General features: G+C 44.9%; 1 protein-coding gene across 3 annotated transcripts in view; it reads left to right on the forward strand.

Moving 5' to 3' along the window:
- Positions 1–1465: 1465 nt before the first annotated feature.
- Positions 1466–27621, forward strand: part of rttn (rotatin) — a 229033-nt gene continuing 202877 nt past the window's right edge. For all 3 annotated transcript variants that reach the window (XM_038810072.1, XM_038810073.1, XM_038810074.1), the window contains exons 1-6: positions 1466–1777; positions 13721–13908; positions 18641–18836; positions 20687–20794; positions 21978–22068; positions 25228–25342. In XM_038810072.1, the coding sequence (XP_038666000.1) occupies positions 1747–1777; positions 13721–13908; positions 18641–18836; positions 20687–20794; positions 21978–22068; positions 25228–25342 (729 nt within the window). In that variant the 5' untranslated portion in view covers positions 1466–1746. The remainder of the gene's footprint in view (positions 1778–13720; positions 13909–18640; positions 18837–20686; positions 20795–21977; positions 22069–25227; positions 25343–27621) is intronic.

Below are 27621 nucleotides of genomic sequence, written 5' to 3' on the forward strand. Positions count from 1 at the left end.
CGTACATAGCTAGATCGAAGGCCCACTACAAAAACATCCCGCACAGCAAGCTCCCTATGTTTGGCCGCGGTTACGGCCTGGTAATTGCAGTCATTTGAGAGATTGTTCAACTCGCGTGCAAATTCAGCTAAAGTTTCAGTAGCCCGTTGTCGGCGAGTTGTGAGTACATGGCGGGCAAAGACCTCGTTCATGGGCCTAATATACATTTTGTCCAAAATCGCCAGCGCAGTGGTGTAGGAACCGGCTGGATTTAATTGTGTAGAAATTCTGTGGCTTACCCTCACGTGCAGTAGGCTGAGCTTTTGTTCCTCAGTAGTTTCAGCGGTGCTGATTTCGGCCAGGTAGGCCTTAAAACATTTCAGCCAGTGGCAGAAGGTTTCTTTCGCCTCTGCATCCTGCGGATCGCGTTCTAGACATCCTGGTTTTAGAGCGGATTCCATGCTTTACTTCGGCAGCTTCTTAAGTGTATTAAATTGATGGAACCATCAATTCAGCGAACATGTGTAGTTGGATCTGAACAGAGGCTTTAATACACTTACAATAGAGCCAGCCTATTCATCGTTGAACTTCAGGTGAAAATGGTAGGCTGGCTCTAAGGCACTGATCTTTATACATCGGTCCCGGGGGAGGAGTCCTGGGCGGAGCCAAGGGAAGAGACCAGTACAAACTCTCGCATACTCCCAGAGCGACTCCCCCTGGTGGTCGGATAGTGCAACTGCACTTACAATGGGTAGATAACGAACATATATACATGGAGTGATATTGGCAACTATATATAGTGTGAATCACATTCATCACAGAGGTGACTTAATAGAGGCATACAAGATGATCAGAGGATTAGATAGGGTGGACAGTGAGAGCCTTTTTCCTCCGATGGTGATGGCTAGCATGAAATGAAATGAAAATCGCTTATTGTCACGAGTAGGCTTCAATTAAGTTACTGAGGGGACATAGCTTTAAATTGAAGGGAGATAGATATAGGACAGATGCCAGAGGTAGGTTCTTTACACAGAGAGTAGTAAGGGCGTGGAATGCCCTGCCTGCAACAGTAGTGAACTCGCCAAAATTAAGGGCATTTAAATGGTCATTGGATAAACATATGGATGATAAGGGAATAGTGTAGATGGGCTTTAGATTGGTTTCACAGGTCGGCACAACATTGAGGGCTGAAGGGCCTGTACTGCGCTGTAATGTTCTATTGTTCTTTCCCCCAAGCCCACCTTTCCACAAGCCCACATTCTTCTAGGCTCCACCCACAGTCTTAAAGCCCCACCCACACCTTCCAAGCCCCGCCCATACCTTCCAACCCTGCCCATGAGTTCCCCAACTGCCGACCCTCTCTAAGCCCCGCCCACATTTCCCAAGCCACGCCCATACGTTCTAAGCCCCGCCTTCCCGCCATCCGCCTGCAGAAACCCGCGAGCGGCTACGCATGCGAACTCCACCCCAGGGACGGCTGGGAGCAACTCCAAATCCCAGAACACAGTTGGTTTGAGGGCAGTCTTGACAAATCAATCCACTATTTCAAACTAAAATACAAACAAGTAACCATGTCCGTTATGCGTCAAATTATACTCGTTGCAAAGTCATTGCGGTTATTTTTGTGCCTCGCGCACAGTTGAATGAGGCGGATGTTTCACCCGGAGCTGATCCACGGGCGGACTCGGACCCGGACCCAATATCCCGGCGGACGCGGCGCGACGGTTAAATCGCGGGGATCGGGGAGCTCGGAGGCGGGGATCAGACATGGAGCTGTCAGCGCTCATCAAGAAACTGGGTACAGAGCGGCCGGGAAAGAAGCGCGGAATCCCTTTCCTTGGGAATATTTGTACAATACAGGCTCTCGGTGGAATCTCTATAATAGTGTCTCGGTGGAGTCTCTAATAATGTCTCGGTGGAGTCTCTAATAGTGTCTCGGTGGAGTTTCCCTCTCCACAATAGTGAATCGGTGGAGTCTATGTAATAGTGTCTCGGTGGAGTCTACATAATAGTGTCTCGGTGGAGTCTACATAATAGTGTCTCAGTGGAGTCTATAATAGTGTCTCGGTGGAGTCTACATAATAGTGTCTTGGTGTAGTCTCTATAATCGTGTCTCAGTGGAGTCTCTAATAGTGTCTCGGTGGAGTCTAATAGTGTCTCGGTGGAGTCGCTGATAGTGTCTCGGTGGAGTCTCTCTCTAGCAGGGGTGGGCAAACTTTTCCGTGCAAGGGCCACATTCAGAAATTCACAATTTTAATGGGCCGCATAGTATATTAAGTAAAATTATTAATATTTAAAATAGCCAAAATAAAAGGTTTATCAAAAAAAAGCAACTAATTTTTATTAATTAATATTTTAAAGTAGAAACTTCACATGAAACACATGTTGTGCCGAGCAATGATCACCCTACTCAAGTCAACGTATCCACCCTATACCAGTAACCCAACAGCCCCCCCCCCATTAACCTTAAAATAAAAAATAAAAAACAATAAAAAAATTTTAAAAAAAATAATTTAAAACATTTTTTTTTAATGACTTGATCTTGGTGGGTGGGCCGCATAAAGACCTTTGGCGGGCCGCATGTGGCCCTCGGGCCGTAGTTTGCCCACCCCTGCTCTATAGTGTCTCGGTGGAATCTCTCTAATAGTGTCTCGGTGGAGTCTCTCTCTGATAGTGTCTCGGTGGATTCTCTCTAATAGTGTCTCGGTGGATTCTCTCTAATAGTGTCTCGGTGGATTCTCTCTCTGATAGTGTCTCGGTGGATTCTCTCTGATAGTGTCTCGGTGGATTCTCTCTCTGATAGTGTCTCGGTGGATTCTCTTTAATAGTGTCTCGGTGGAGTCTCTCTCTGATAGTGTCTCGGTGGAGTCTCTCTCTGATTGATAGTGTCTCGGTGGAGTCTCTCTCTGATAGTGTCTCGGTGGATTGTCTCTGCTAGTGTCTCGGTGGATTGTCTCTCTGATAGTGTCTCGGTGGATTGTCTCTCTGATAGTGTCTCGGTGGATTCTCTCTATGACAGTGTCTCGGTGGATTCTCTCTCTATGATGGTGTCTCGGTGGATTCTCTCTCTATGATGGTGTCTCGGTGGATTGTCTCTCTGATAGTGTGTCGGTGGATTCTCTCTATGATGGTGTCTCGGTGGATTCTCTCTCTATGATGGTGTCTCGGTGGATTCTCTCTCTATAGTAGTGTCTCGGTGGGTTCTCTCTCTATAGTAGTGTCTCGGTGGATTCTCTCTCTATAGCAGTGTCTCGGGGATTCTCTCTAATAGTGTCCAGGTGAATTCTCTCTAATAGTGTGCAGGTGGATTCTCTCTTTAATAGTGTCTCGGTGGAGTCTCTTTAATAGTATCTCGGTGGAGTCTCTTTAATAGTGTCTCGGTGGAGTCCCTCTCTGGAATCGTGTCTCGGTGGAGTCCCACTCTGGGATCGTGTCTCGGTGGAGTCCCTCTCTGGGATCGTGTCTCGGTGGAGTCCCTCTCTGGGATCGTGTCTCGGTGGAGTCCCTCTCTGGGATCGTGTCTCGGTGGAGTCCCTCTCTGGGATCGTGTCTCGGTGGAGTCCCTCTCTGGGATCGTGTCTCGGTGGAGTCCCTCTCTGGGATCGTGTCTCGGTGGAGTCCCTCTCTGGGATCGTGTCTCGGTGGAGTCCCTCTCTGGGATCGTGTCTCGGTGGAGTCCCTCTCTGGGATCGTGTCTCGGTGGAGTCCCTCTCTGGGATCGTGTCTCGGTGGAGTCCCTCTCTGTGATCGTGTCTCGGTGGAGTCCCTCTCTGGGATCGTGTCTCGGTGGAGTCCCTCTCTGGGATCGTGTCTCGGTGGAGTCCCTCTCTGGGATCGTGTCTCGGTGGAGTCCCTCTCTGTGATCGTGTCTCGGTGGAGTCCCTCTCTGGGATCGTGTCTCGGTGGAGTCCCTCTCTGGGATCGTGTCTCGGTGGAGTCCCTCTCTGTGATCGTGTCTCGGTGGAGTCCCTCTCTGTGATCGTGTCTCGGTGGAGTCCCTCTCTGTGATCGTGTCTCGGTGGAGTCCCTCTCTGTGATCGTGTCTCGGTGGAGTCCCTCTCTGTGATCGTGTCTCGGTGGAGTCCCTCTCTGTGATCGTGTCTCGGTGGAGTCCCTCTCTGTGATCGTGTCTCGGTGGAGTCCCTCTCTGTGATCGTGTCTCGGTGGAGTCCCTCTCTGTGATCGTGTCTCGGTGGAGTCCCTCTCTGTGATCGTGTCTCGGTGGAGTCCCTCTCTGTGATCGTGTCTCGGTGGAGTCCCTCTCTGTGATCGTGTCTCGGTGGAGTCCCTCTCTGTGATCGTGTCTCGGTGGAGTCCCTCTCTGTGATCGTGGCTCGGTGGAGTCCCTCTCTGTGATCGTGGCTCGGTGGAGTCCCTCTCTGTGATCGTGGCTCGGTGGAGTCCCTCTCTGTGATCGTGGCTCGGTGGAGTCCCTCTCTGTGATCGTGGCTCGGTGGAGTCCCTCTCTGTGATCGTGGCTCGGTGGAGTCCCTCTCTGTGATCGTGGCTCGGTGGAGTCCCTCTCTGTGATCGTGGCTCGGTGGAGTCCCTCTCTGTGATCGTGGCTCGGTTGAGTCCCTCTCTGTGATCGTGGCTCGGTGGAGTCCCTCTCTGTGATCGTGGCTCGGTGGAGTCCCTCTCTGTGATCGTGGGTCGGTGGAGTCCCTCTCTGTGATCGTGGCTCGGTGGAGTCCCTCTCTGTGATCGTGGCTCGGTGGAGTCCCTCTCTGTGATCGTGGCTCGGTGGAGTCCCTCTCTGTGATCGTGGCTCGGTGGAGTCCCTCTCTGTGATCGTGGCTCGGTGGAGTCCCTCTCTGTGATCGTGGCTCGGTGGAGTCCCTCTCTGTGATCGTGTCTCGGTGGAGTCCCTCTCTGTGATCGTGTCTCGGTGGAGTCCCTCTCTGTGATCGTGTCTCGGTGGAGTCCCTCTCTGTGATCGTGTCTCGGTGGAGTCCCTCTCTGTGATCGTGTCTCGGTGGAGTCCCTCTCTGTGATCGTGTCTCGGTGGAGTCTCTCTCTGTGATCGTGTCTCGGTGGAGTCCCTCTCTGTGATCGTGTCTCGGTGGAGTCCCTCTCTGTGATCGTGTCTCGGTGGAGTCCCTCTCTGTGATCGTGGCTCGGTGGAGTCCCTCTCTGTGATCGTGGCTCGGTGGAGTCCCTCTCTGTGATCGTGTCTCGGTGGAGTCCCTCTCTGTGATCGTGTCTCGGTGGAGTCCCTCTCTGTGATCGTGTCTCGGTGGAGTCCCTCTCTGTGATCGTGTCTCGGTGGAGTCCCTCTCTGTGATCGTGTCTCGGTGGAGTCCCTCTCTGTGATCGTGTCTCGGTGGAGTCCCTCTCTGTGATCGTGTCTCGGTGGAGTCCCTCTCTGTGATCGTGTCTCGGTGGAGTCCCTCTCTGTGATCGTGTCTCGGTGGAGTCCCTCTCTGTGATCGTGTCTCGGTGGAGTCCCTCTCTGTGATCGTGTCTCGGTGGAGTCCCTCTCTGTGATCGTGTCTCGGTGGAGTCCCTCTCTGTGATCGTGTCTCGGTGGAGTCTCTCTCTGTGATCGTGTCTCGGTGGAGTCCCTCTCTGTGATCGTGTCTCGGTGGAGTCCCTCTCTGTGATCGTGTCTCGGTGGAGTCCCTCTCTGTGATCGTGTCTCGGTGGAGTCCCTCTCTGTGATCGTGTCTCGGTGGAGTCCCTCTCTGTGATCGTGTCTCGGTGGAGTCCCTCTCTGTGATCGTGTCTCGGTGGAGTCCCTCTCTGTGATCGTGTCTCGGTGGAGTCCCTCTCTGTGATCGTGTCTCGGTGGAGTCCCTCTCTGTGATCGTGTCTCGGTGGAGTCCCTCTCTGTGATCGTGTCTCGGTGGAGTCCCTCTCTGTGATCGTGTCTCGGTGGAGTCCCTCTCTGTGATCGTGTCTCGGTGGAGTCCCTCTCTGTGATCGTGTCTCGGTGGAGTCCCTCTCTGTGATCGTGTCTCGGTGGAGTCCCTCTCTGTGATCGTGTCTCGGTGGAGTCCCTCTCTGTGATCGTGTCTCGGTGGAGTCCCTCTCTGTGATCGTGTCTCGGTGGAGTCCCTCTCTGTGATCGTGTCTCGGTGGAGTCCCTCTCTGTGATCGTGTCTCGGTGGAGTCCCTCTCTGTGATCGTGTCTCGGTGGAGTCCCTCTCTGTGATCGTGTCTCGGTGGAGTCCCTCTCTGTGATCGTGTCTCGGTGGAGTCCCTCTCTGTGATCGTGTCTCGGTGGAGTCCCTCTCTGTGATCGTGTCTCGGTGGAGTCTCTCTCTGTGATCGTGTCTCGGTGGAGTCCCTCTCTGTGATCGTGTCTCGGTGGAGTCCCTCTCTGTGATCGTGTCTCGGTGGAGTCCCTCTCTGTGATCGTGTCTCGGTGGAGTCCCTCTCTGTGATCGTGTCTCGGTGGAGTCCCTCTCTGTGATCGTGTCTCGGTGGAGTCCCTCTCTGTGATCGTGTCTCGGTGGAGTCCCTCTCTGTCTATAACCGTGTCTCGGTGGAGTCCCTCTCTGTCTATAACCGTGTCTCGGTGGAGTCCCTCTCTGTCTATAATGGTGTCCTGGTGGAGTCCCTCTCTGTCTATAACGGTGTCTCGGTGGAGTCCCTCTCTGTCTTTAATGGTGTCTCGGTGGAGTCCCTCTCTGTCTATAATGGTGTCTCGGTGGAGTCCCTCTCTGTCTATAATGGTGTCTCGGTGGAGTCGCTCTCTGTCTATAATGGTGTCTCCGTGGAGTCTACAAAGTTGGTTTCCTTCTAAAATGTATGACATTTGCAAACTCATCAAATAATCATGCTTTAGCAAGAGAAAAATGGTGCGAGAATGGAAGAGGCAATCTATCCTGAAGAAGATGTCCAAGAGATATTCATGAGAACAGGCACCAACCACAGGCTTGGTCTTGAGAAGCATGTATTGTAGTGATCTGTATATCTGCTGGTATGTAATAGATTAACAACTGTATCATAGTGCTAGGCAACCACTAGATGGCAGCACCAGATTCATGTATATAAACTGAACTCTAAGGTCTTCGTGTCTCTTCGTATCAGGAGTGACTAGATAGCAGAGTGTAAGAGGGATAGCTTAGTTGGCATGTGTAGTTAAACATTATTTCTACTTATTTACTTAATCATCAGTTATCGGTGTAGAAGAGTGAACAAAATCATTGATATTTATATTCGTTATTCATTAAATGTTATTTTCATTGAACTACAACCATCAGACCATTCTGGAAGTAAGCAAAAGAGTAACAACATATTACAATCACGTAATATAACATGTATCGGAAGAAGTCCTTGAAAATAGTTGGCATCAGAATGATAGCATCAGCAGAAATACAATGTGTGCGTTTGCATGTAAGTGGGTCAAGTCAAATCCTCAGTCCAGCAAACGTTTCAGAGCAACAGCGAGTTGGTGTTGCTGCTTTAAAATGGAAATGTCAAGTGTTGGGGCAGAAGACAAGATAGCTTAAGAGACTGCCAAAAGACCTCTTTAATCCCACAGTCCAAAGATGTGCAGGTTAGGTGGATTGGCCATGATAAATTGCCCTTAGTGTCCAAAATTGCCCTTAGTGTTGGGTGGGGTTACTGGGTTATTGGGTCGGGTGCTCTTTCCAGGAGCCAGTGCAGACTCGATGGGCCGAATGGCCTCCTTCTGCACTGTAAATTCTATGAATGCCAAAATGACCAATTTCCAGCAATACTTCATCAGACAGCAGCAAAAACGTGTGTCCATTATGTCATATTGGCAACATGAATGAAACACCCATGAGTTTAGATATGCCCAGCAGCCAAACTGAAGTGGAAACGTTCAAAAGCAGTTTTAGTGAAAAACAGGATGTGGTGAAGAGATGCCCAGTGGTACCACCCTGCATGGTCGACAGAATGAAATTCAAGGCAATGGGAATTTTCACACGTGAAACCATGCTGAACATGAAGTTCCTTGCAGGAGTTTTTGTGCATGTTTATGACATTGGTTGGATGGATGAGAACAGAGGGAAGTTGTGGATTAGTATTGAGTGGAATAGGTGTGCCGGTGGCCTACAGAAAGAACACTGTCTCACTGTAGGACATGTACAGATTCTATAAAACCGAAACGATACAAGAGGCACCTGCAGAGAAGTAATACCCAAATTAGTTATATCGGTGGTGGGGGGGTCTACTTTTCATCGTTCAACCTTTGGATGTGTGCCATTCAAGAACCATGTTTACATTGAATGGAGTAAGTGGCTAGCTGACTGGGGGGATAAAACCTTCACAAAGATTGGAAATGTGTACGCTGTCCTGCTTGATGTTTTGTTGGCACAGTGGCACCATGGTTAGTACCGCTGTCTCTCAGTGCCAGGACCCGGGGTCAATTCCGGCCTTGGGTGCCTGTCAGTGTGGAGCTTGCATGTTCTCCCTGTGTCTGAGTGGGTTTCCTCCGGGTTCCCCGGTTTCCACCCACAGTCCAATTATGTGCAGGTTAGCTGAGATAACAGGGTAAGGTGCTGTTTCAGTGGGTCGGTGCTGAATCAATGGGCCGAATGGTTTCCTTCTGCACTAGAAATTTTCTGCTTCATCAAATTGTGGGATCCTTTTAATTCACAAACTAACAGTTCTTTTGAAAAATATGCACAATCTAATTCATTGGCTGGCGAGGAAGATGACTTGTTGTGGAGGAATAATCCTGAAACAAAGAGTGGGGTTACTGGGTTACGGATAAGTTGGAAGTGCGGGTATAAATGGGGTGCTCTTTCCAAGGGCCGGTGCAGACTCGGGCCAAATGGCCCCCTGTACTGTAAATTCTATGAAAGTGCTAATCCTGATCCAGAGTGGGATCCTTTCGATGATGCCACAGAGTGACTCAGAATTAATTTGATGAGTTATTTGTGTTGGATGCTAAAGAATGAATTTCATGGTGTTAAAAAAAGTTTTGATTGTGATTAAAGGTATTCTTTTGGAATTCATTTATTTAATAAAATGTCATATTGCTTTAATTTGCATTGCCATTTTTTTCACATTTCAAAATGGCAACCACATACACCAACGCTGCTGTTCACATTTCATATTCTGCATGTAGGTTGACCCTTTTTTTTCTTGGAAGGATTTTTTGAGGCTTCAAAATTTGACTTGTATGCTGTGATCTACGGTATAGGTTGAGAGATTGACCCACAAAATTAATAATTGGTTAATCTGTGTTTTTTCTTGCGATATGGCCCTTTCAATCTTCCATAATTTCATGACGGGTTTGGAGAGCGAATTCCACGGCTTAAGCTCTTGGTAGGTGAAGAAATGGCCACCACTGGTGGAGCGATTAAAATGAAGGATGCTCAAGAGACAAGAATTATAGGAGCAATGGGAAGGTTCTGGGGCTGAAGGATTTCATAGAATTTACAGTGCAGAAGGAGGCCGTTCGGCCCACCAAGTCTGCACCGGCCCTTGGAAAGAGCACCCTACTTAATCCCACACCTCCACCCTATCCCCATAACCCAGTAACCCCACCTAACCTTTTTGGACACGAAGGGGCAATTTATCATGGCCAATCCATCTAACTTGCACATCTTTGGACTGTGGGAGGAAATCGGAGCACCCGGAGGAAACCCACACAGACACGGGGAAAACGTGCAGACTCCGCACAGACAGTGACCCAAGCCGGGAATCGAACCTGGGACCCTGGACTGTGAAGCAACAGTGCTAACCTAACACTGAAGACATTATGGGGCGGGATTTTATGACGCTGCCTGCTGCCAGGATTGTCCAGTCCTGCCAAAATCTCGATGGACCTCTGGCTGGGTCGCCGAATCTCCCGCGGCGGGTCCACCATGATGTGACAGGAAAAGCCCGGCCTATACGCCATCTTATGCTGTTATGTTGTGTTAACATCATGGCGGGATTCTCCGTTCTCCAACGCTGAAATTGTGTTCGGCGATCGACCGGAGAATCCCCGTTTGCGACAAAATCGGGAGCGCCACTGCTTTCTTGATGCTCCGCCTCCTCCAAAGCGCGTATGCTACTTTATGTTGGGAACTCAGCGTGGTGGCTGCAGTCTCAGTCCAACGCCGCCACAGTAAGAGGAGAGCCGATCCGTGGGCAGGAGAGACTTTGGCAGGGGCTTGGGACACTGTTGGGGAGGTGGTCCAGGGGTCGGGAGCCTGGTCAAAGGGGGGGGGGGCACTATTTGGCAGGCCGGGTCTGCATGCGGCCGGCGCCATGTTGCATAGCTCGGCTGCTGCAAGCCACCGTCGTGCGCATGCGCTGTCACGGACCCGCAATTCTCCGGCCATATCGGCAGCTTGAACCGGGTGCTCTTAAGCTGCCTGCATGCTAGCCCCCCACCAAATTGATGATCGGTGGCCGTTTTGCGATGATTTTTGAGCTGTAAAACGCCACTGTTCCCACACCGTCGTCAGGACATAGCTTGAAAATCGGAGAATCAAGCCACATGGCCTTCAACATAGGCCTGGTTGAGGGCTGATAACACTTAGATGCAGCCAGATGGGGAGCTTTCATTTTCAGCATTTGCCCTGTCAAAACTATTACTGTAGCATTTATTGTCAGATCACACCTTGACCTGACACCTATTTCTTTGACACTTTTCCCCTTCTTTGAGGAACTCTCCTTGTTTCTCACCTTTTCTGCAGAATCAGCATTCTGTATCACCTTCCCATTTTTGAATAAAAATGTTCTCATCAAGCTATCTTCAACTTATTTCCTCAGTTTCTGTACTAACCTACTTTTCAGCCTCTATTTCTATCTCAACATCATTCTCTCTTGCCTCTTGTTCACTGCCCTCTTAACCTCCCTAAATATTAATCTCCATATAAGTTCTCCAACTCGTTCATAGCCACACCTTTCTCTTGCTTGTCTCATTCTATCAATCACTGATATGGCCAGCTCTTTTTGTCTTACATTGTTTTTCTTTTGCTAAATAAGATTCAAAATGTTGCCATTTTTAGTTTAATTGCATTTATTTTCCCATTAACAAATAAGATAAAATTGTCCCATTTTAGCTGTTCTTTCTACATGCTTAATGTGGGGTTTGACCGTGAGCTTTCCTGCTACAACTAACACAATTGTACACTTTGTCACCTGTAAGAACCACATCAATGCTTTATTTTCAGCATCCCAAACTCCATGATGATTTAAGCTCTAAATCTTTGGAAACCATGCTTCCTGTTTTTGTTTTGTCTTGCACTGAACCTCACTTTCCCATCAATCCACCCTCCCTGACCGCGACTGGTTCCTGTCTGTGTATAGAATTTAGATTTGTGGTCTGGTTTCACAAATTCCCGCTGCGGTATCAGCCGCATCCTTCGCCGCTTTTTCTCTCCTATCTTTCCTTTCTGGTCTGCAGTGCATCCCTCCTTCCATTCCACTTTCAGATTGCTGTGCTCTCTCTACCACTCTCTAGCCTTGGTACAACTCCTTACTTTCAAAAACATCTCCAAAATCTAATTCTTCAGCTAATGACTGATCATTTCCTGATTCTGTTTATCTACTCTTTGGCATTTGTTTCTATGCTGTGGAGGAGTTAAATTCATCAAGTTTGAAGGTGTTCGAAATGTATGTTTTTGATCGCTGTTGCCCTGCCTGTACCAAGAGGGGAACCAATCCAACAAGCCATACAGTGCATTCCAGGGAACTGATGCATGTGCACAGTCAGGCAACAGGTTCTTTGACTACATTTTAACATCAACATTACTAAATGATTTATTTTGAGTTTTTGTCTGTTTTTAACAATGATGTTCCTATGTTTGGACCTCAACTCAGGAATTCATGCTCCAAAACTCATTAACCTCAACTTTGGAAATGCAGATATCAAACGTTTAGATAAAAATCTGAATATACGCTTTTGACATAGTAAATGTTGACTTTACTTAAAAATAATTCATTTGAACTGTACCTGAAAACAGCTTAGCTTTGGTTTGACAGAAGACTTTTTCCTCAAACCTAGCCTCGGGCTTGTCTGCAAACATTGCAAGTTGATATTAAATAATTTAAACCAACCTTTTATAGAGATGGAATACTAGCTTTCTTACTCCAGATATTATGTAATGTATCCAGTGTAGATTTTGCTGCCAAATGTTATTCTGTACAAGCAGAAGATCTTGGCAACAGAAGTTAGAGTAGTTGAGAGTTTGGCATTGGAACAACACATAACGCATGCATGGTTTTATAAGATGATTATGTTTTAAACTGCCTCCTTTAATTAAAGACAAACTGGAACAGTAATGAGGGGCATGTGAACTCCTAGTTCTGCCCAGTGATAAGCCCATGTACCCTGTGGTGGCCAAGGGGCCAGGTCCAAGCCTTATTGTAAGCAAGCTGCAAACGCAAAATGCTGGAAAAAGTAGCAGGCCTGGAAGTATCAATAGAGAGAGAAAAACAGAGTTAATATTTTGACTTCAATATGACTCTTCAGAACTGATTCTGAACTGGCTCTCTCCCACTGATGCTGCCAGACCTGCTGCGTATTTCCAGCATATTGTATATTTAATGCAGATGCTGGAAATCTGAAGCATTTTGCTTTAATGATGCAAATTTCTAACACCTGGAGGCAAAGGTAAAGGCAACTAGCATTAATTCTGCCAGACCTAATGACTCCGAGGCCCTAGAACAGTGTGCGTGAATGTCGGAGAGCGAACAAAACAGGAAAATAGCAGCTGCTTTGAACAGTAGAAGAAAAAATACTTGTTTTCCATTAGCTACAGGCAGAATTACAGTGGGATCTTATTCTCTCAAACCGACAGGATCTGTGGTAATTTAAGGACTCTGCAAGATTAAACCTAGCGTGGTCTGGGGTAGGAGACGCCAGATTGGGCCTTGCTGCTCAAAGTCTCCTCTGAAGATCGAGAGAAACTACTTCCGACAAACGCTGGACATTATGGTTCAGTAAAACACTGAGAAGTGAGCCTGTTGGAAGTTGGAAGTAACTTTGAATTGGTTTCTGTAAAGAAAACAATTTTGCTGAGTACAGTATAGTTTATAAACATGGTAAGGGATTCTTGGTTTAAGCTATCATGGGATAACTATTGCGTGGCTTTATGTATTGGTTGCCCACTAAGTAATGTTCAGTCAATGTTGTTTTTAGTGTGATTGTTACAGTAAAAGCATTAAAATTACACCTTGTCTGATCACTTGAATCAGTCACTGGGAATTCAAATCTCTTTAAAAGTTATGGTCTCGACAAGAATCATAGCAACATGAACGTGAACAGGAGTAAAGTTTTGCCCAGGTACAGCCATTATACAATTATATGCAAAAATTATTTTGGATTAATCCTGCTCTGGACTGAAGAGCTTTACTGAATAGTAACAAATACTGAGATAATCTATGTCCAAGTTCGGGATTCATTCTGATAATGTGGAGGTTCCATAAATTCAGATTTGTAGAGCCTATTTCCCATATTTTCAACCTATTGATTTGCTTCTGAAGGTGCGTTTGTATTGTGTACATGCCTTGGGAAGCGATCTCTTTGTGTCTCCCTTGTTGTTTTATTTACAGTCCGAGTAGGCTCTGCTATGTCATGTTGCTGGTTCAGTTACTGAATCAATGGCAAGACCGGGTAGTCGCTCCCTCATTACACTTATGCCTGAACCATGGACTGTTTATACTATGAAATGCAGCAAATGGAAGAAACCCCCGCATCTTTCATTGACTATACTCCGACAATATGAAAGTGCCAATTGGATACATTTGCACGTCAATTGATCATCTGGAAAAAAAATTAATTGCCCTAGTGGACCTCAACTTTTACTCTCTTTCTTTATTGTAGGTCACCAACTGGTGGAAATTAGAGTTCGAGCACTGAAGAACATTTTGTGCAAAATTGATCATGGTTTGATTTCTGTTGCTGATTTGGCTCAAGAAAAGAGCCTTTTCGTACGACTATTTGAGTGGTTCAACTTTCCAACTGTTCCAATGCAGGGAGAAGTACTCTCACTATGTAGTCGTCTTGTAAAGGTAAGTTATTTGTCACAACACTTCCTTCAGTCTGTTGAGTGTATTAGAAGAATTACTTAATTGCGTTAGGTTTTGGAAAGTGGAATGAATGCTATTATCCTTAAACCGTTTATTTCATAACCACCGACGCTGTTTGTATATCAAGTAGAATCTATGAATATTAAGGCAAGGAAAATAATCCTGACATGGTTTCCCAGTGTCAAGCAAGTGTGAATGTTGAACTTAGGTTGGCTTGATCAATGTTCTTAAATTTGGTGAATTATGTAGTCAGTAGAATAGACTCTGGAAGATTTACAATATGTTGTGAAATTCCTGTTTAGCTGTTATGAGATATATTTCTGCTTAACTGCAGTTAATTCCAATTATTTTCTAAAATCTTAGGAAAGGACCTTCAGTGTAAATCACAGAATTGTTACAGTGGAAGGGGCCATTTGGCCCATCACATCTGCACTGGCTCTTGACTGTGCAATTCGCCCAGTACTATTTCCATGCCTTCTCCCTGTAACCCTGCATGTTCTTTATGTTGTAAAAGGTGTGAAACGTGTATAATCCACAATGCCAGAAAAAAGCAGACAACGTAGAGGTGAAAAGAAACCCTACCATCATACCAAATAAGCCCAGAATTTCTCAAAATCAAGCGTAATACCCAAATGACTTGCCCCTCTGATTATTCTTGGTTGCTGTGTATTTCCAGCATAAAGTTTTCTTTAAAAAGCAAAACCTCAGCAGAAAATAATTTTTAAAAGTCTCTAATGCCAGCAGCCACTGATATTGAAAATGTTGCCTGCACATCCTCTCAATCTTGCCATCCATTCCGTGCACAGCATCCTCTGTATCTATGGGCCTACAGATTCTACAAAAGTTCAACCTGGAGGGTTCTGTGCTACCCACTTGTTCCTCAAAGGGCCGTATTAGCTGAAAGCTTGTTTCAGCACTCCTTTGGTAGCTCTTGTTCCAAAATCACCAACGTAGACCTTGCAGTCTGGAGCAATACAACATCCTTCAGGTCCATTGTCTTTCCCTCTGTCCTGCTCCATCTGGATAAGAGTTGTTGATTGTGTTAATTAATTAATACCAATCTCTATAGTTCCTATAGTGCCAGTGGAGCAGGAGCTGAACCTTTCAGAATTGATGGACCGGGCACACTTGGGCCACTGGTCTAAGTCATTACTATATCAGAAAAAAGGTCTGGCCATTGCCCTAAGGAGACCTCCACTACAAACCTTCCTCCAGCACGAGAAACCTTCATTATCCACTACTGTCTTCTGTCATTCAGCCAATTCTTTATCCATGTTGCTACTATCCCTTATTCCATGCGCTATAAGAGCAAAATTTGGCCATTCGGCCCATTGTTTCTGCTCTGCCATTCAATCATGGCTGATATATTTCTCATCCTCATTCTCCTGCCTTCTCCCTATAACCCCTGATCCGCTTATCTATCGCTGTCTTAAGGACACTCAGTGACTTGGCCTCCACAGCCTTCTACGGCAATGAGTTCCGCAGATTCACCACCCTCTGGCTGAAGAAATTCCTCCTCATCTCTGTTTTAAAGGATTGTCCCTTCAGTCTGAGGCTGTACTAGTGGAAACATCATCTCCACGTTCACTCTATCTAGACCTCTCAGTATTCTGTAAGTTTCAATAAGAACCCCCCTCATCCTTCTAAAGTCCATTGAGTGCAGACCGAGTTCCTCATATGACAAATCCTTCATTCCGGGTATCATTTTCAAAAATCTCCTCTGGATCCTCTCCAAGGCCAGCACATCCTTCCATAGATACTGGTTCCAAAACTGCTCACAATATTCCATCAATAATGTTTCCCTCATCAACCTTCTTTGTTTCCTCTTCAGAAAAGTCTAGCAGGTTAATTAAACATAATATTCACTTAAGAACAGTCAGCATTGAGGGCAGCACGGTGGCCTAGTGGTTAGCACAACCGCCTCACGGCGCTGAGGTCCCAGGTTCGATCCCGGCTCTGGGTCACTGTCCGTGTGGAGTTTGCACGTTCTCCCCGTGTCTGCGTGGGTTTCGCCCCCACAACCCAAAAATGTGCAGAGTAGGTGGATTGGCCACGCTAAATTGCCCCTTAATTGGAAAAAATAATTGGCTAATCTAAATTTAAAAAAAAAAAGAACAGTCAGCATTGATTTTTTTAAATTAACCCCCATTTGTCTATGTGACCATGTTGTCCCACATTATTGTTTTAGAAGTTTCTCCACCAAAGTTAAACTGACCGGCCTGTAGTTCCTCAGCTTATCTTTACTACCTATTTAATAATAATAATAATCTTTATTGTCACAGGTAGACTTACATTAGCACTGCAATGAAGTTACTGTGAAAAGCCCCTAGTCACCACATTCGGGTACACTGAGGTACACTATTTTTGAACAAGAGTGTAAATGTTTGCAATTCTCCAATCCTCTGGGACTATCCCTGTGTCTAAGGAAAACTGAAAAATGATGGCCTGTGCCTCTGCAATTTCGACTCTCACTTCTTCTCTCTCTATCCTTGGATGCATTTCATCAGGTTTATTAACTGTAACTGATCCAAAACCTTCTCTTTTTCAATTTTCAATCCATCTGGTGTCAGAATTACCTCATCTTTTACCATTACTTGGGTAGTATTTTCTTCCTTGGTGAAGACGGAGGCAAACTATTTATTTTGTACCTCAGTTATGCCTTCAGTCTCCATAGGCCCTACTCTTCCTTGCACCCCCATTTTGCTATATATATACGGATAGAAGACTTTTGGATTCCTTCTTATGCTGGCTGCCTGTTTCTTTTTTTTCATACTCTTTGCTTCCTTTTTCAGGTTTCCTTTGAATCGTTTATCCTCAACTTGGGTTTTTAATTGTATTTTCTACCAGAAACCTGTCATTAACATCCTTTTTCTTCTTGATTTCTATCTTCTTTGTCATCCAGGCAGCTCTTGATTTGTTTGTCCTACCTTTCACTTTTTTAGGAATATACCTTGTTGGTGCCTGAATCATCTCCTTTTTTTGAAGGTAGCCCATTGATCAGCTACCATTGTTCCTGCCAACCTTTGACTCCAATTTATTTGACCTAAGTATGTTTGTACCCCATTGAAGGTTGGCTTAATTTCTCCCAGTTATTCGTTTTCCTTACTAATCACGGTTTCCTAAATGTTCCCCTACTGACATTTGATCTGCTCGACCCAGCTCATTCCAAAGAACCAGATCCAGCAGTGCCTCCTTCCTCGCTGGACTGGAAACCCACTGCTGAAGAATATTTTCCTGAATCCATTCTAGGAACCCTTGCCTTTGCACTACAAATATCCCAGTCTATATTTTGGACAATTAACGTCACCCCAATATAAATACTTTATAGTTTTCACACCCGTCTGTAATTACTTTGTGAATTTGTTTCTCTACATCCTTCCCACTCAATGATGACCTATAGACTACAATGAGCAATGCAATTGCACCTTTTCATTCCTGTCTAGACAAATAGATCTGTCCTTGATCCCTCTGGGACATCCTCTATTTCCAGCATTGCAACGCTCTCCTTTATTAATACGACCACGTCTCCACCTTTTCCTCCTTTCCTATCTTTCTGAACACCTTGTATCCAGGGATATTTAACACCCATTTCTCTGTACATGACACCATCACACTTCCACTTGGCAATCTGCGCCTGTAACTCTCCAGACTTATTTACCACACTCTGTGCATTCACATACAAAGTAAAATACAAAGTACATATAAAGTAATCCTGAATTGAGAGTCTATTACCATCTACTTTACTCTGACCCCTATAACATATCCCTGACTCTAGTGCTATTTATTCTCCCAAGTATTCTATGCCCTTGGTATTCCTCTCTAATATTATCTCTGGGTTCTCACATCCCTGCTGAGTTAGTTTAAGCCCTGTCCCACTCTGTTCACGGGCAACACATCCAGCCTGTAACAGGCCCCATCTGCCTCAGAGCTAGTTCCAATGTCTCAAGAATCTAAAGCCCTGCCTCCTGCACCATCATTCCAGCCACATTCATTGTCTTATTTTTTTCCCCTCTACTGGTCCTGCTTGCTCATTTTCCACCACGCTCCCTAAATTTGCACTTCAGGACCATATCCCTTTTTCGACTTATGCCATTGGTATCTATGTGGACCATGACTACTGGCTGTTTTCTCCCCCACCCTTGTGGTGCTCTGCATCCATCAGTGAGCTCCTTGACACTGGTGCCAGGGAGGCAACACACTGTCTTGGATTTGAGGCTGTGTCCACAGAAGTGCCCACTGCACAGTTCTGTACTGGCCAAATCATCCAAGGAGTGGCAATCGCCCTCAGATTGTCACTCCTCTTCTTTTTTCTTCCTCACTGACAGACTTCCAAAGCGGACCTCTTCAGAAACATGGAGCTTATCTGTTCTGGGAATCGTTCCTCGTAGTTCAGGGTTGTCCGAGGATGCCAAATTATGCCCCATTTTTATGGCACTCTCTGCTATATTTTGGTAAGTCTTCATTTGGGAACACACTGAAAAGCTTTTGGAAATTTAAATAGCTTTTCAGTGGGTTAATGCATGATTGTGATGCATTAATTTCTATTTCAGCATATTCCAGGTCAACTTAACATTGTAAAGCTCTTAACTGGACACTATAGCATATTTCTTATTGTAGAATTTCGACATTGTACTTCTGTTAAGTTAGACTGTATTTATATAATGAGCAAGAAAAGACCTGAATAGTAAATCTAATATTTGCTTTTAATTTAAAGTATTCTTCAGTCGCCCAACTATTTCGAGAAATTGGAGCTTTAGAATTTCTAGGACAGCTGCGACCCAATGTAGAGCCAAAGTTACAAGCATGCATCGATGAGGTTATGGATGATCTGTTCAAACTGCCTGATACTATTGTTGACGCACCAGCTATTGCTTATCAGTCGCATCCTCAGAAAGCCAATGAGGACAAAGGTAACCTGAGCAAATTGATGTTCAACTTACAGACTCTAATACTGGGAGAATACAGTCATGTTTTTAACACAATATGAACTGTTTTAAAAGGTTTGTTTAAAATCACTAGCTCCGAAAGCTAGTGATTTTAAACAAACCTGTTGGACTTTAACCTGGTGTTGTAAGACTTCTTACTGTGCACACCCCAGTCCAACGCCGGCATCTCCACATCATGTTTTAAAAGGAGCTGACTGTGGATAGGTGTGTTACATTTCTTTCTTATTGCCATGTATATGTGTTTTAAAATTATAAATTGGTGGCAGTCATGGGTGTAGGCATTTTTCATATCATCAGGCTCTGAATGTATATTGATGCAGATAATGAAGGGTTCTGAATATGCTTTAAATATACTTTCCTCTGGGTATACAAAGTTTAAAAAAAAACATGAAAGTAAACCTTGGTAATACTTGAGAGCAATAATGTACGGCACCAGTGAGATCCACACATAACAAGTAGATAATAAAAGCTGGAATAGAGATTTCTCAGTTGAATTTCCACATGAGCATATCTCCTATTGGAATAATCAACTTTCACTTAAAAGGATGTTGCAATTCTGAAGTGCAACTGACAAATTCAGATTAGCCTTGCATATGTACTTGGGTTCAATGGCTCCCAACCATTCCCATATGTGGATCCCATCCATATTCCTTACTTTTTAAAGTAGACTCATTATCCAATAACTACTTTTGCAATGACATAAACCAGTAGCTAAAGTTGCCTACTGATTAGAAGCCTTTTCTGTGGTGTTTTATGTCTCCCTTTGCTCACAGCCATCAGGGAAAGGCTGCCAGACAACTTCACCTGACACCTCACTGGAGGACACCCAGTACAATGATATGTTTAGCAATTCCTGAGACAAATTAATGAAGTACTTATTGTATTAGCCTTTGGGGAAATCAGCTTTAATAACTAGTGCATTAGCATATTAATCATCACTTACTAAGTTTTTGTTTTAATCCTGTGTGAATAAACTTGGCTTCAAGGACATTTGACAAGTATTCTTTTGCCAAATACTTTATGTGGAAAGGATTGCTCCCTTGTAAAATTTTTTAGCCCTTGCTATGTGCAGCAACAAGGCTGACAATTCTCATGGACAGCAGGAACCACCTGCACATTCTCCAACTTTGCTCTGTACAATCACTGCCCTTCCGCATGGCGAAACTCTCAATTTGTTTGGTGTATCGCTTGTGGAGAAACAAAATGATTGACAATATTTCAAGATGTGACAAGGATACATTTATGATGAGATTTAACCAGTAGCTGGGAACTGAAACTTGTATAACCACCTTTTGCACCTAGTCATTTGAAGATATTCACCTAGAAGTGTTAGAAAGACCTTCTGCGGGATGCATGAGGTCTAGATGAATGTTCAAGACCCTTTGTTGCTGAAGACAATCTACCCTAGTTTAATAGTGAGTGTCCCCATTTTTGGCAAACACTCAATTATAATGCAAGCAATTGGCACATTGTGTTGGATGTTATCCTCCCAGGTGATAACATCCACCATTATATTTTCCTGATGGCAGGATCTTCCATTAAGAATTCCAATGATAAGGTGCAACGAAAGTGGAGAAAGTGCATTTTACCATCAAATCAAAATTATTTGCTGACTGACATTTGATGCATAAAGTAAAAATCTACCGTTCTGCCATAATTATCAGTCTTGTCTTGCCCAGATTATCTTTTGTAGAAAAGCTACTGGATGTTCATTCAATGATTTGTGAGACTTGCATTTAATCTGAGTTTGAATGTAGGATTTTAAAGTGCCATTTATTGTGGTACCTATCCAACTTTTAAAAACATTTCTACAGCTGTGCCACCTGTAACATTGGAAGAGGAAGAAACAGCGGTTGGTTACTTTCAGAGAAGTTACTACAGTCAAGTAAAACCAAGCAAAATTCTGCCGCAGAAAGCATTTGGTGAGTTGTCCAGAATATTACGTGCTTAATTACTTTAAGATATTATTTCTAATTAGAAGATTGAGTCTTGAACATTGAGATCCCTACATTTTCATCTGCTTCTAACTACTTCAGTGGAAACTCTTAGCAGAAGGTACAAGGAGGCTCAGGCTCAAAGTTGAAAAAGCCTGGGTTCAAACTCAGTCATGGAAATGGTACCTGAGTTGTCAAACATTACAATGAGAAAATTAAAAGTCAGGATATTAGCAGAGATACATTGCATGAACAGGGCCTCATTTTAAGAGATTTTGTAGATAGTCACATTATGTGACTATCTATTTTATATATAACCACTCTGAGCAGGTTGGCAATTTGTTTTGCTAGGTTTCTGGCATCTGTGTTATTACTGAAATAAAGAATTAACACCTGTTCATGTACAGGTGCACAGTTGTAAGCACTGTTTCAGTCTCGAAGTTGAAAACAAATAAATGTTTCTGAAGAACTTTTTTATGTATTGTTACTATTTGTTGTGCTTTCAGAAAAAATGCACATAAAACCTGTCAGTGTTTTTCCAATACAGTAAAATCAATAACTGAAGACATTAGTGTGCCTTATTTGGAGGCTGATGGAAGAGAAAGAAACTCCCTCAATTTTTTCTCTTTGTTATCATGGATCATTTTAATCCACGCAAAAAGGCTTTTGTAATTGCATTTGAATGAAAATGCATTCCCCATCCCAGGCCTGAAACAGATGGTATAGAAATAGGAAAACTGTGAAGTGGCTAGCACTGCTGTCTCACCACGCCAGGGACCCGCGTTCAATTCCGGCTGTGGGTGACAGTGTGGAGTCTGCACGTTCTCCCCGTGTCTGCATGGGTTTCCCCCGGGTGCTTCAGTTTCCTCTCTCGGTCCAAAGATGTGTCGGTTAGGTGGATTGGCCATGCTAAATTGGCTCCTGGTGTCCAAAAATGTTAGGTGGGGTTATGGAGATTGGGCTTAGATAGGGTGCTCTTTCCAATGTTTCGTGCAGACTCGATGGGCTGAATGGCAGCCTCCTGCACTGTAGGGATTCCATTCTGTGAACCATTAATGATCTTTTTGTTGAGGTGCTGTAGAACGTATTGAACGCATTCACAACATTTAATTACAGATGAATGCAATTCATTTTCACTCCAGTTTCAAGGTTTTTATTTTTTTCCTCTTAGTTAATGATGCAGTGAGATGTCTGAAGTATTCCACCTTCCCTTGGTTGACTCTGACTGTGACTGACCGACATGTTCTTTTATCAAATGAGAGGTGGGTTACAGTAGGTTTAAATTATTACATTAGTAACGTTGATAAAATAACATTTTCATTGTTTAAACTTAAAAATGTACATTTGCCATTTTCTTATCGGGATACCAAACAAATGGCATTTTATTGTGTTTGTTCGTTTGTGTGTGAACCACTAAAATGATGCACTTTAACCAATTTTCTCTGCCTCTGGCATATTCAGGAGGAAAGTATTACGATCCCAGACCAGACCCCAACAGTGGCTAGGATACTGGGCCGACACCCCGATATTTTAGTTATTTTAAGACTGTGTGGAAAGAATAATTCTCACCAGAAGCAATTGCATGAGAAAATAGGGATTTAGTATTTAAAAACTTTATTATGAATACAATATTAAACTTTTTAACTTCACACCTGAAAAGAACAGCTTATAATTATCCCGTTACACTACTATTCAATTCCCCATTAAACAACAAGGAAAGAAACATACAGCTATCAATCTAGTTTAAAATCAGCAGGGCAGAGAGTAATACTTGCTTTGCAGAACAGATGAGATGGTTAGAACCCTTGCAGATTCTGGCTGATTATCTTCAAATAGCTGCTTCAACTGTTTTTTTTCAGCTCTTCTTTACCTTCAGACAAGACTGCTTTAAAATAATATTGCTCATTTTATAACTAACATACTAGGGGAAAAAACTGCCTTTACTTGTTGTCTCTGTGGTAGCCAGATTAGACCTCTTCAAAAGTGTTCTCAAAAAAATCTTGCTGAATCTTAGCTCCACCCAGCAATGACATCATCTCCCCAAACTGAAAAACAAATGAACTTTCCAGGGACGGAAAGCACATTAAGTCTCGAGGGACTGTCCCCAGTCAAACCACAGTGCATTAGCCCAGACTGAAAAACACATTCCTCTGTTAGTTGCCCGTACCAGCCTCCCCGAACAGGCGCCGGAATGTGGCGACTAGGGGCTTTTCACAGTAACTTCATTTGAAGCCTACTTGTGACAATAAGCGATTTTCATTTCATTAAATTTCATTTCATCTTCTGGCTGCTAAAAGCTCCCAGGACCTACAAAACAGAACCACTGTAGTCAATCATGCTATAACCCCAGGCTTTTAATAATCCAATTTTCCTAAAATTCCCCATTCGTCACAAAAGATCTTGGGCTGGATTCTCCAATAATGGGGCTATGTCCCCATGCCAGCGTAAAAACGCTGGCGTTTCACCCTGGACTTTCCTTAAGAAAGTCCTGAGTGATTCTCCCATCGGCAGGGCCCCAGAGTGGTTCTCGGAGCTCTGGCTGCGGATACAGGGCCGCGCACTTCGGGTTGGGAGTCCACGCGTGTGCACGGCGGTGGCCTGCGGCGTCTGCCCCATGCGACATGGCAGACTCGCACCGCTGACTGTGATGGAAGAAGTACCCCCCCCCCCCCCCCCCGAGATCGCGCGCACCTGCGGATTGGTGCCGCCCGATCGTTTGCCTGGCCGTCCATGAGTGTCTCCCCCCCCCCCCCCCCCCCCCCCCCCCAAGTCCCCCACCGGGGCCGACTGATTCCGCCGCTGCCACCCGACGTTCCCGACAACCAATAGGTGGTTAGGACCACGCCGACGGGAACTCGGCCAGTTGCGTGCGGAGAATCGCGGGGGGACCTCTGTCAATGCGTATTTCATGCGCGATTCTTGAGCGCGAATCGCGGAAGCAGTGCCGGTCAAAATTTTGAGGTTGACGCCCATTCTCCGCCCCCGCACCGAACGCGATTTTGGCGCTTTGGCTCGGAGAATCCAGCCTCAGCTGCCTAATGATCATGTGTTTTACTCAAAGTTTTCTGATTCCATTCACTAAAGTTAATCCATGAAGTGCATTAAGGATTCAAAATAGTGTGCATTTCTTGCGTTGTTTCACATTATCATCAGCTAAAAAATATAAATTCAGAATTGTGAAATAAATGTAAAACAACAGTTATATCCATTTTTGAAAATGTCTTCTGAAAGCTGAAAGAATTGCTGTATTCCAAAAAGTGCACGTTTTGGGTTAAATACTCCCTCCAAGGTTATCCAATTCTGATCAGCTCACCACATCTTGACACCATTATTTGCTTTTCACCTCTTAAGTTGTGGTGAACCCTGTGGTGTTGCCTCCTTGTCAGGCATGAGTTATTAGTAAAACCCACTGAAACTAAGTAAACATTAAGGCAATAAATTGGTAAAAGAGAGAATTGAAGAAAAAAATAATACACAGTATTGTGTAGATTATCTGCAACAATGTGGTCTTGCCTTATTGGAAATATAGCAAACTTGCAAAATATTCACTCGTTATTCCTGCTGCAGTTACTTAGTTTTGGCCAAAACTTCCCAATATGGTGACAGCATTCCTAATATTGCACCAACTGGGATTTGCATTTCAGTAAACTGGATATTGTACATTAGTTGCCTCTTGTTTTGTGGCACACAATTTTCCTCACCAAATGAGTAAGGTTTCTGTTTGCAGGGATGAGCGTAAATTATTATTATCTATACCCAATTAAAAGATGCAGGAGTGAGAGTGCAACACTGTGTTCTGCACCTCCACACATGCCAGCCAGTTCCAGATACCAACGCCCCCTGGTGAAAAAGTTTTCCCTCACATCTATAAATCCCCTGCCTATAGCCTTAAAATGAACCCCCCTGATGATTGACCCCTCCACTAATGGGAAAAGTTTCTTCCTATCTATGCCCCTCCATAATTTTATACACCTCAATCAGGCCCCCCTTCATTTAGCCTTCTCTGCTCCAAGGAAAACAACCCCAGCCTATCCAGTCTCTAACTGAAACCCAGCCCAGGCAACATCCTGGTGAATCTCTTCTGCACACTTTCTAGTACAATCATTGGCGATCAGAACTGCACACTCCAGCTGTGGTCGGACCAGCATTTTATACAGCTCCATCATAACTTCCCTACATGTGAATTGAAACAGAATGTGTTTTGATCTTTGGTCTTCTGGAAACCAGAATAGAGACTATCCACCTGAGGATAAACCAGTGTGCAGTTAAACCAAATTCTGGAGGTATCTGTAAAAATAGATTTGAGCGTCCACACAATACTGTTCTTGTTGCATATGCATTTATTGGTCTATCTGCCCAAACTCAGAATATTTTATACGGGGAAAAAATTGAAAAAGTAAATGTTTCATTTTTTAAAATAGTTCTCTGGAAAGCAGCAATCGTACCTTAGTTCGCAATACCTGTGAGCTTCTACAAGATGTTATCCTGCAGGATTTTCCAGCTGAGATCTTCCTTCAACGCCCAAAGATTGTACAGGTAAGAAATACATTGTCATATATTGAATAAGATGAAAAGAAAATTACTGCAGGCACTGGAATCTGAAACAAAAAGAAAAATTGCTGGCTAGTATCGGCAGGTCTGACAGCAGCTGTGGAGAAAGAACAGAGCTAACGTTTTAGGATTGGATGACTTCGTCAACACTGTGAGAACTGGAAACAGGATCAGAATTTATACTGTTATGGGGAGTTGGGGGTGGGTGTGGTGGAGCAATGAGGCTGGATAGAGGGCCCGTGATAGGTGCGAGCTAGGGAAAGATTGACAAAAATGTAGACAAAAAGACAAAGGGAATGTAAATGATGGTGATCATGCCCAAGAAGGGTGCTGACAGTTGCACATTGAGATCAGAATATGTTAATGGCAGAACAAAGGTAAGCGGTGTGTCAGAGGAAAATCTGGAACAAGGAATAGATGACCTTAGTGTGGGGGTTGGGGATGGGTGGGATGGTAAGAGAAAAACAGATCAATGGAAGAAACGAAAATACATTTATAGAAATAAAAAAGGGGTGATGGTTGGTGAGAGAGTTCACCTCTCTATCTCCATTTCTGGGGATAGATTGTCCACCGGTATCCGTAACAAACCCACCAACTCTCGACATCCACCTTGACTACAGCTCTTCACACCCCATATCCTGTAAGTACTACATCCCACTTCTCCCAGTTCCTTCGCCTCCGTCTTACCTGTTCCAGTGATGCCACTTTCCAAAATGGAGCTGTTGATGTGTCTTCATTTATAATAATAATCTTTATTGTCACAAGTAAGCTTACAGTAACACTGCAATGGAGTTACTGTGAAAAGCCCCAAGAAGCCGCATTCCTGTGCCTGTTTGCGGACATGGGGGGGAGAATTTCAGAATGTCCAAATTACCTAACAGCACGTATTTCGGGACTTGTGGGAGGAAACCAGAGCACCCGGAGGAAACCCGTGCAGACACAGGGTGAACACGCAGACTCCGCACAGACAGTGACCAAAGCCGGGATTTGAACCTGGGACCCTGGTGCTGTGAAGCAACAGTGCTAACCACTATGCTGCCTTGCCGCCCTTCCTTTTTCCCAACCAACTGTGGTTGATAGGGCTCCCAACCGTGGATGTCCCAACTTGCACACCTCTGCTTTAATCCTTTTCCCTTCTCTCTCTCTCTCTCTCTCTCTCTCTCTCTCTCTCTCTCTCTCTCTCTCTCTCTCTCTCTCACTCACACACAGGATCATCCTCGGTCAGGAACGCCAGCTCCAACATGATGTCACCACCAAACAGATTTTCCCCCTGTCAGAATTCCGCAGGGACTGTTCCCTCCAGGATACCCTGGTCTATGCCTCCATCATCTTCAATTCCTCACTCTTTTCCCATGGCACCTTCTCATGCAACCGCAGAAGGTGCAGCACCTGCCTCCTCACCTCCTTCCTGCTCATTCACCATTCAGGTGAAGCAATGCTTCATGTAATCCCTATCAATCTAGTCTATTGCATTTGCTGCTCCCAATGCGGTCTACTCTATATTGGAGAGACTAAATGCAGACTGGGTGACTTGAGGAACACATTTTCGTCCATTCGCTAGCAGGACCCAGATCTTCCTGTCGCTTGCCATTTCGACTCACTTCTGCTCTCATGCCCACATGTCCGTCCTTGGCCTGTTGAAATGCTCCAGTGAAGCCCAATGCTAACTAGAACATACAGTGCAGAAGGAGGCCATTCGGCCCATCGAGTCTGCACCGACCCAGTTAAGCCCGCACTTCCACCTTATCCCCGGAACCCAGTAACCCCTCCTAACCTTTTTTTTGATCACTAAGGGCAATTTATCATGGCCAATCCACCTAACCCGCATGTCTTTGGACTGTGGGAGGAAACCGGAGTACCCGGAGGAAACCCACGCAGACACGGGGAGAACGTGCAGACTCTGCACAGACAGTGACCCAGCAGAGAATCGAACCTGGGACCCTGGCGCTGTGAAGCCACAGTGCTAATCACTTGTGCTACCTTGCTGCCCAAACTGGAGGAGCAGCATCTCATCTTCCGATTAGGCTCATTACAACCTCCGGACTTAATACCGAGTTCAACAACTTCAGACTGTGATCTCTCTCCTGTACAATTATCCTATTTTTATTTCTATCAATTTGTTTTATTTCTTCCATTGATTCATTTTTCCTTCCCCCTTTTTCACCCTGCTTTCCACCTTGGTTTTCCCTTACCACTATCACCCCCACCCCCCACCTCATCCCACTTGGGCCATCTGTTTCCTGTTCTTAGTTGCCCTTTGACAC

Source organism: Scyliorhinus canicula, chromosome 10 (genome assembly GCF_902713615.1).
Source record: "Scyliorhinus canicula chromosome 10, sScyCan1.1, whole genome shotgun sequence".
In the NCBI taxonomy this organism is placed as follows: Eukaryota; Metazoa; Chordata; class Chondrichthyes; order Carcharhiniformes; family Scyliorhinidae; genus Scyliorhinus; species Scyliorhinus canicula.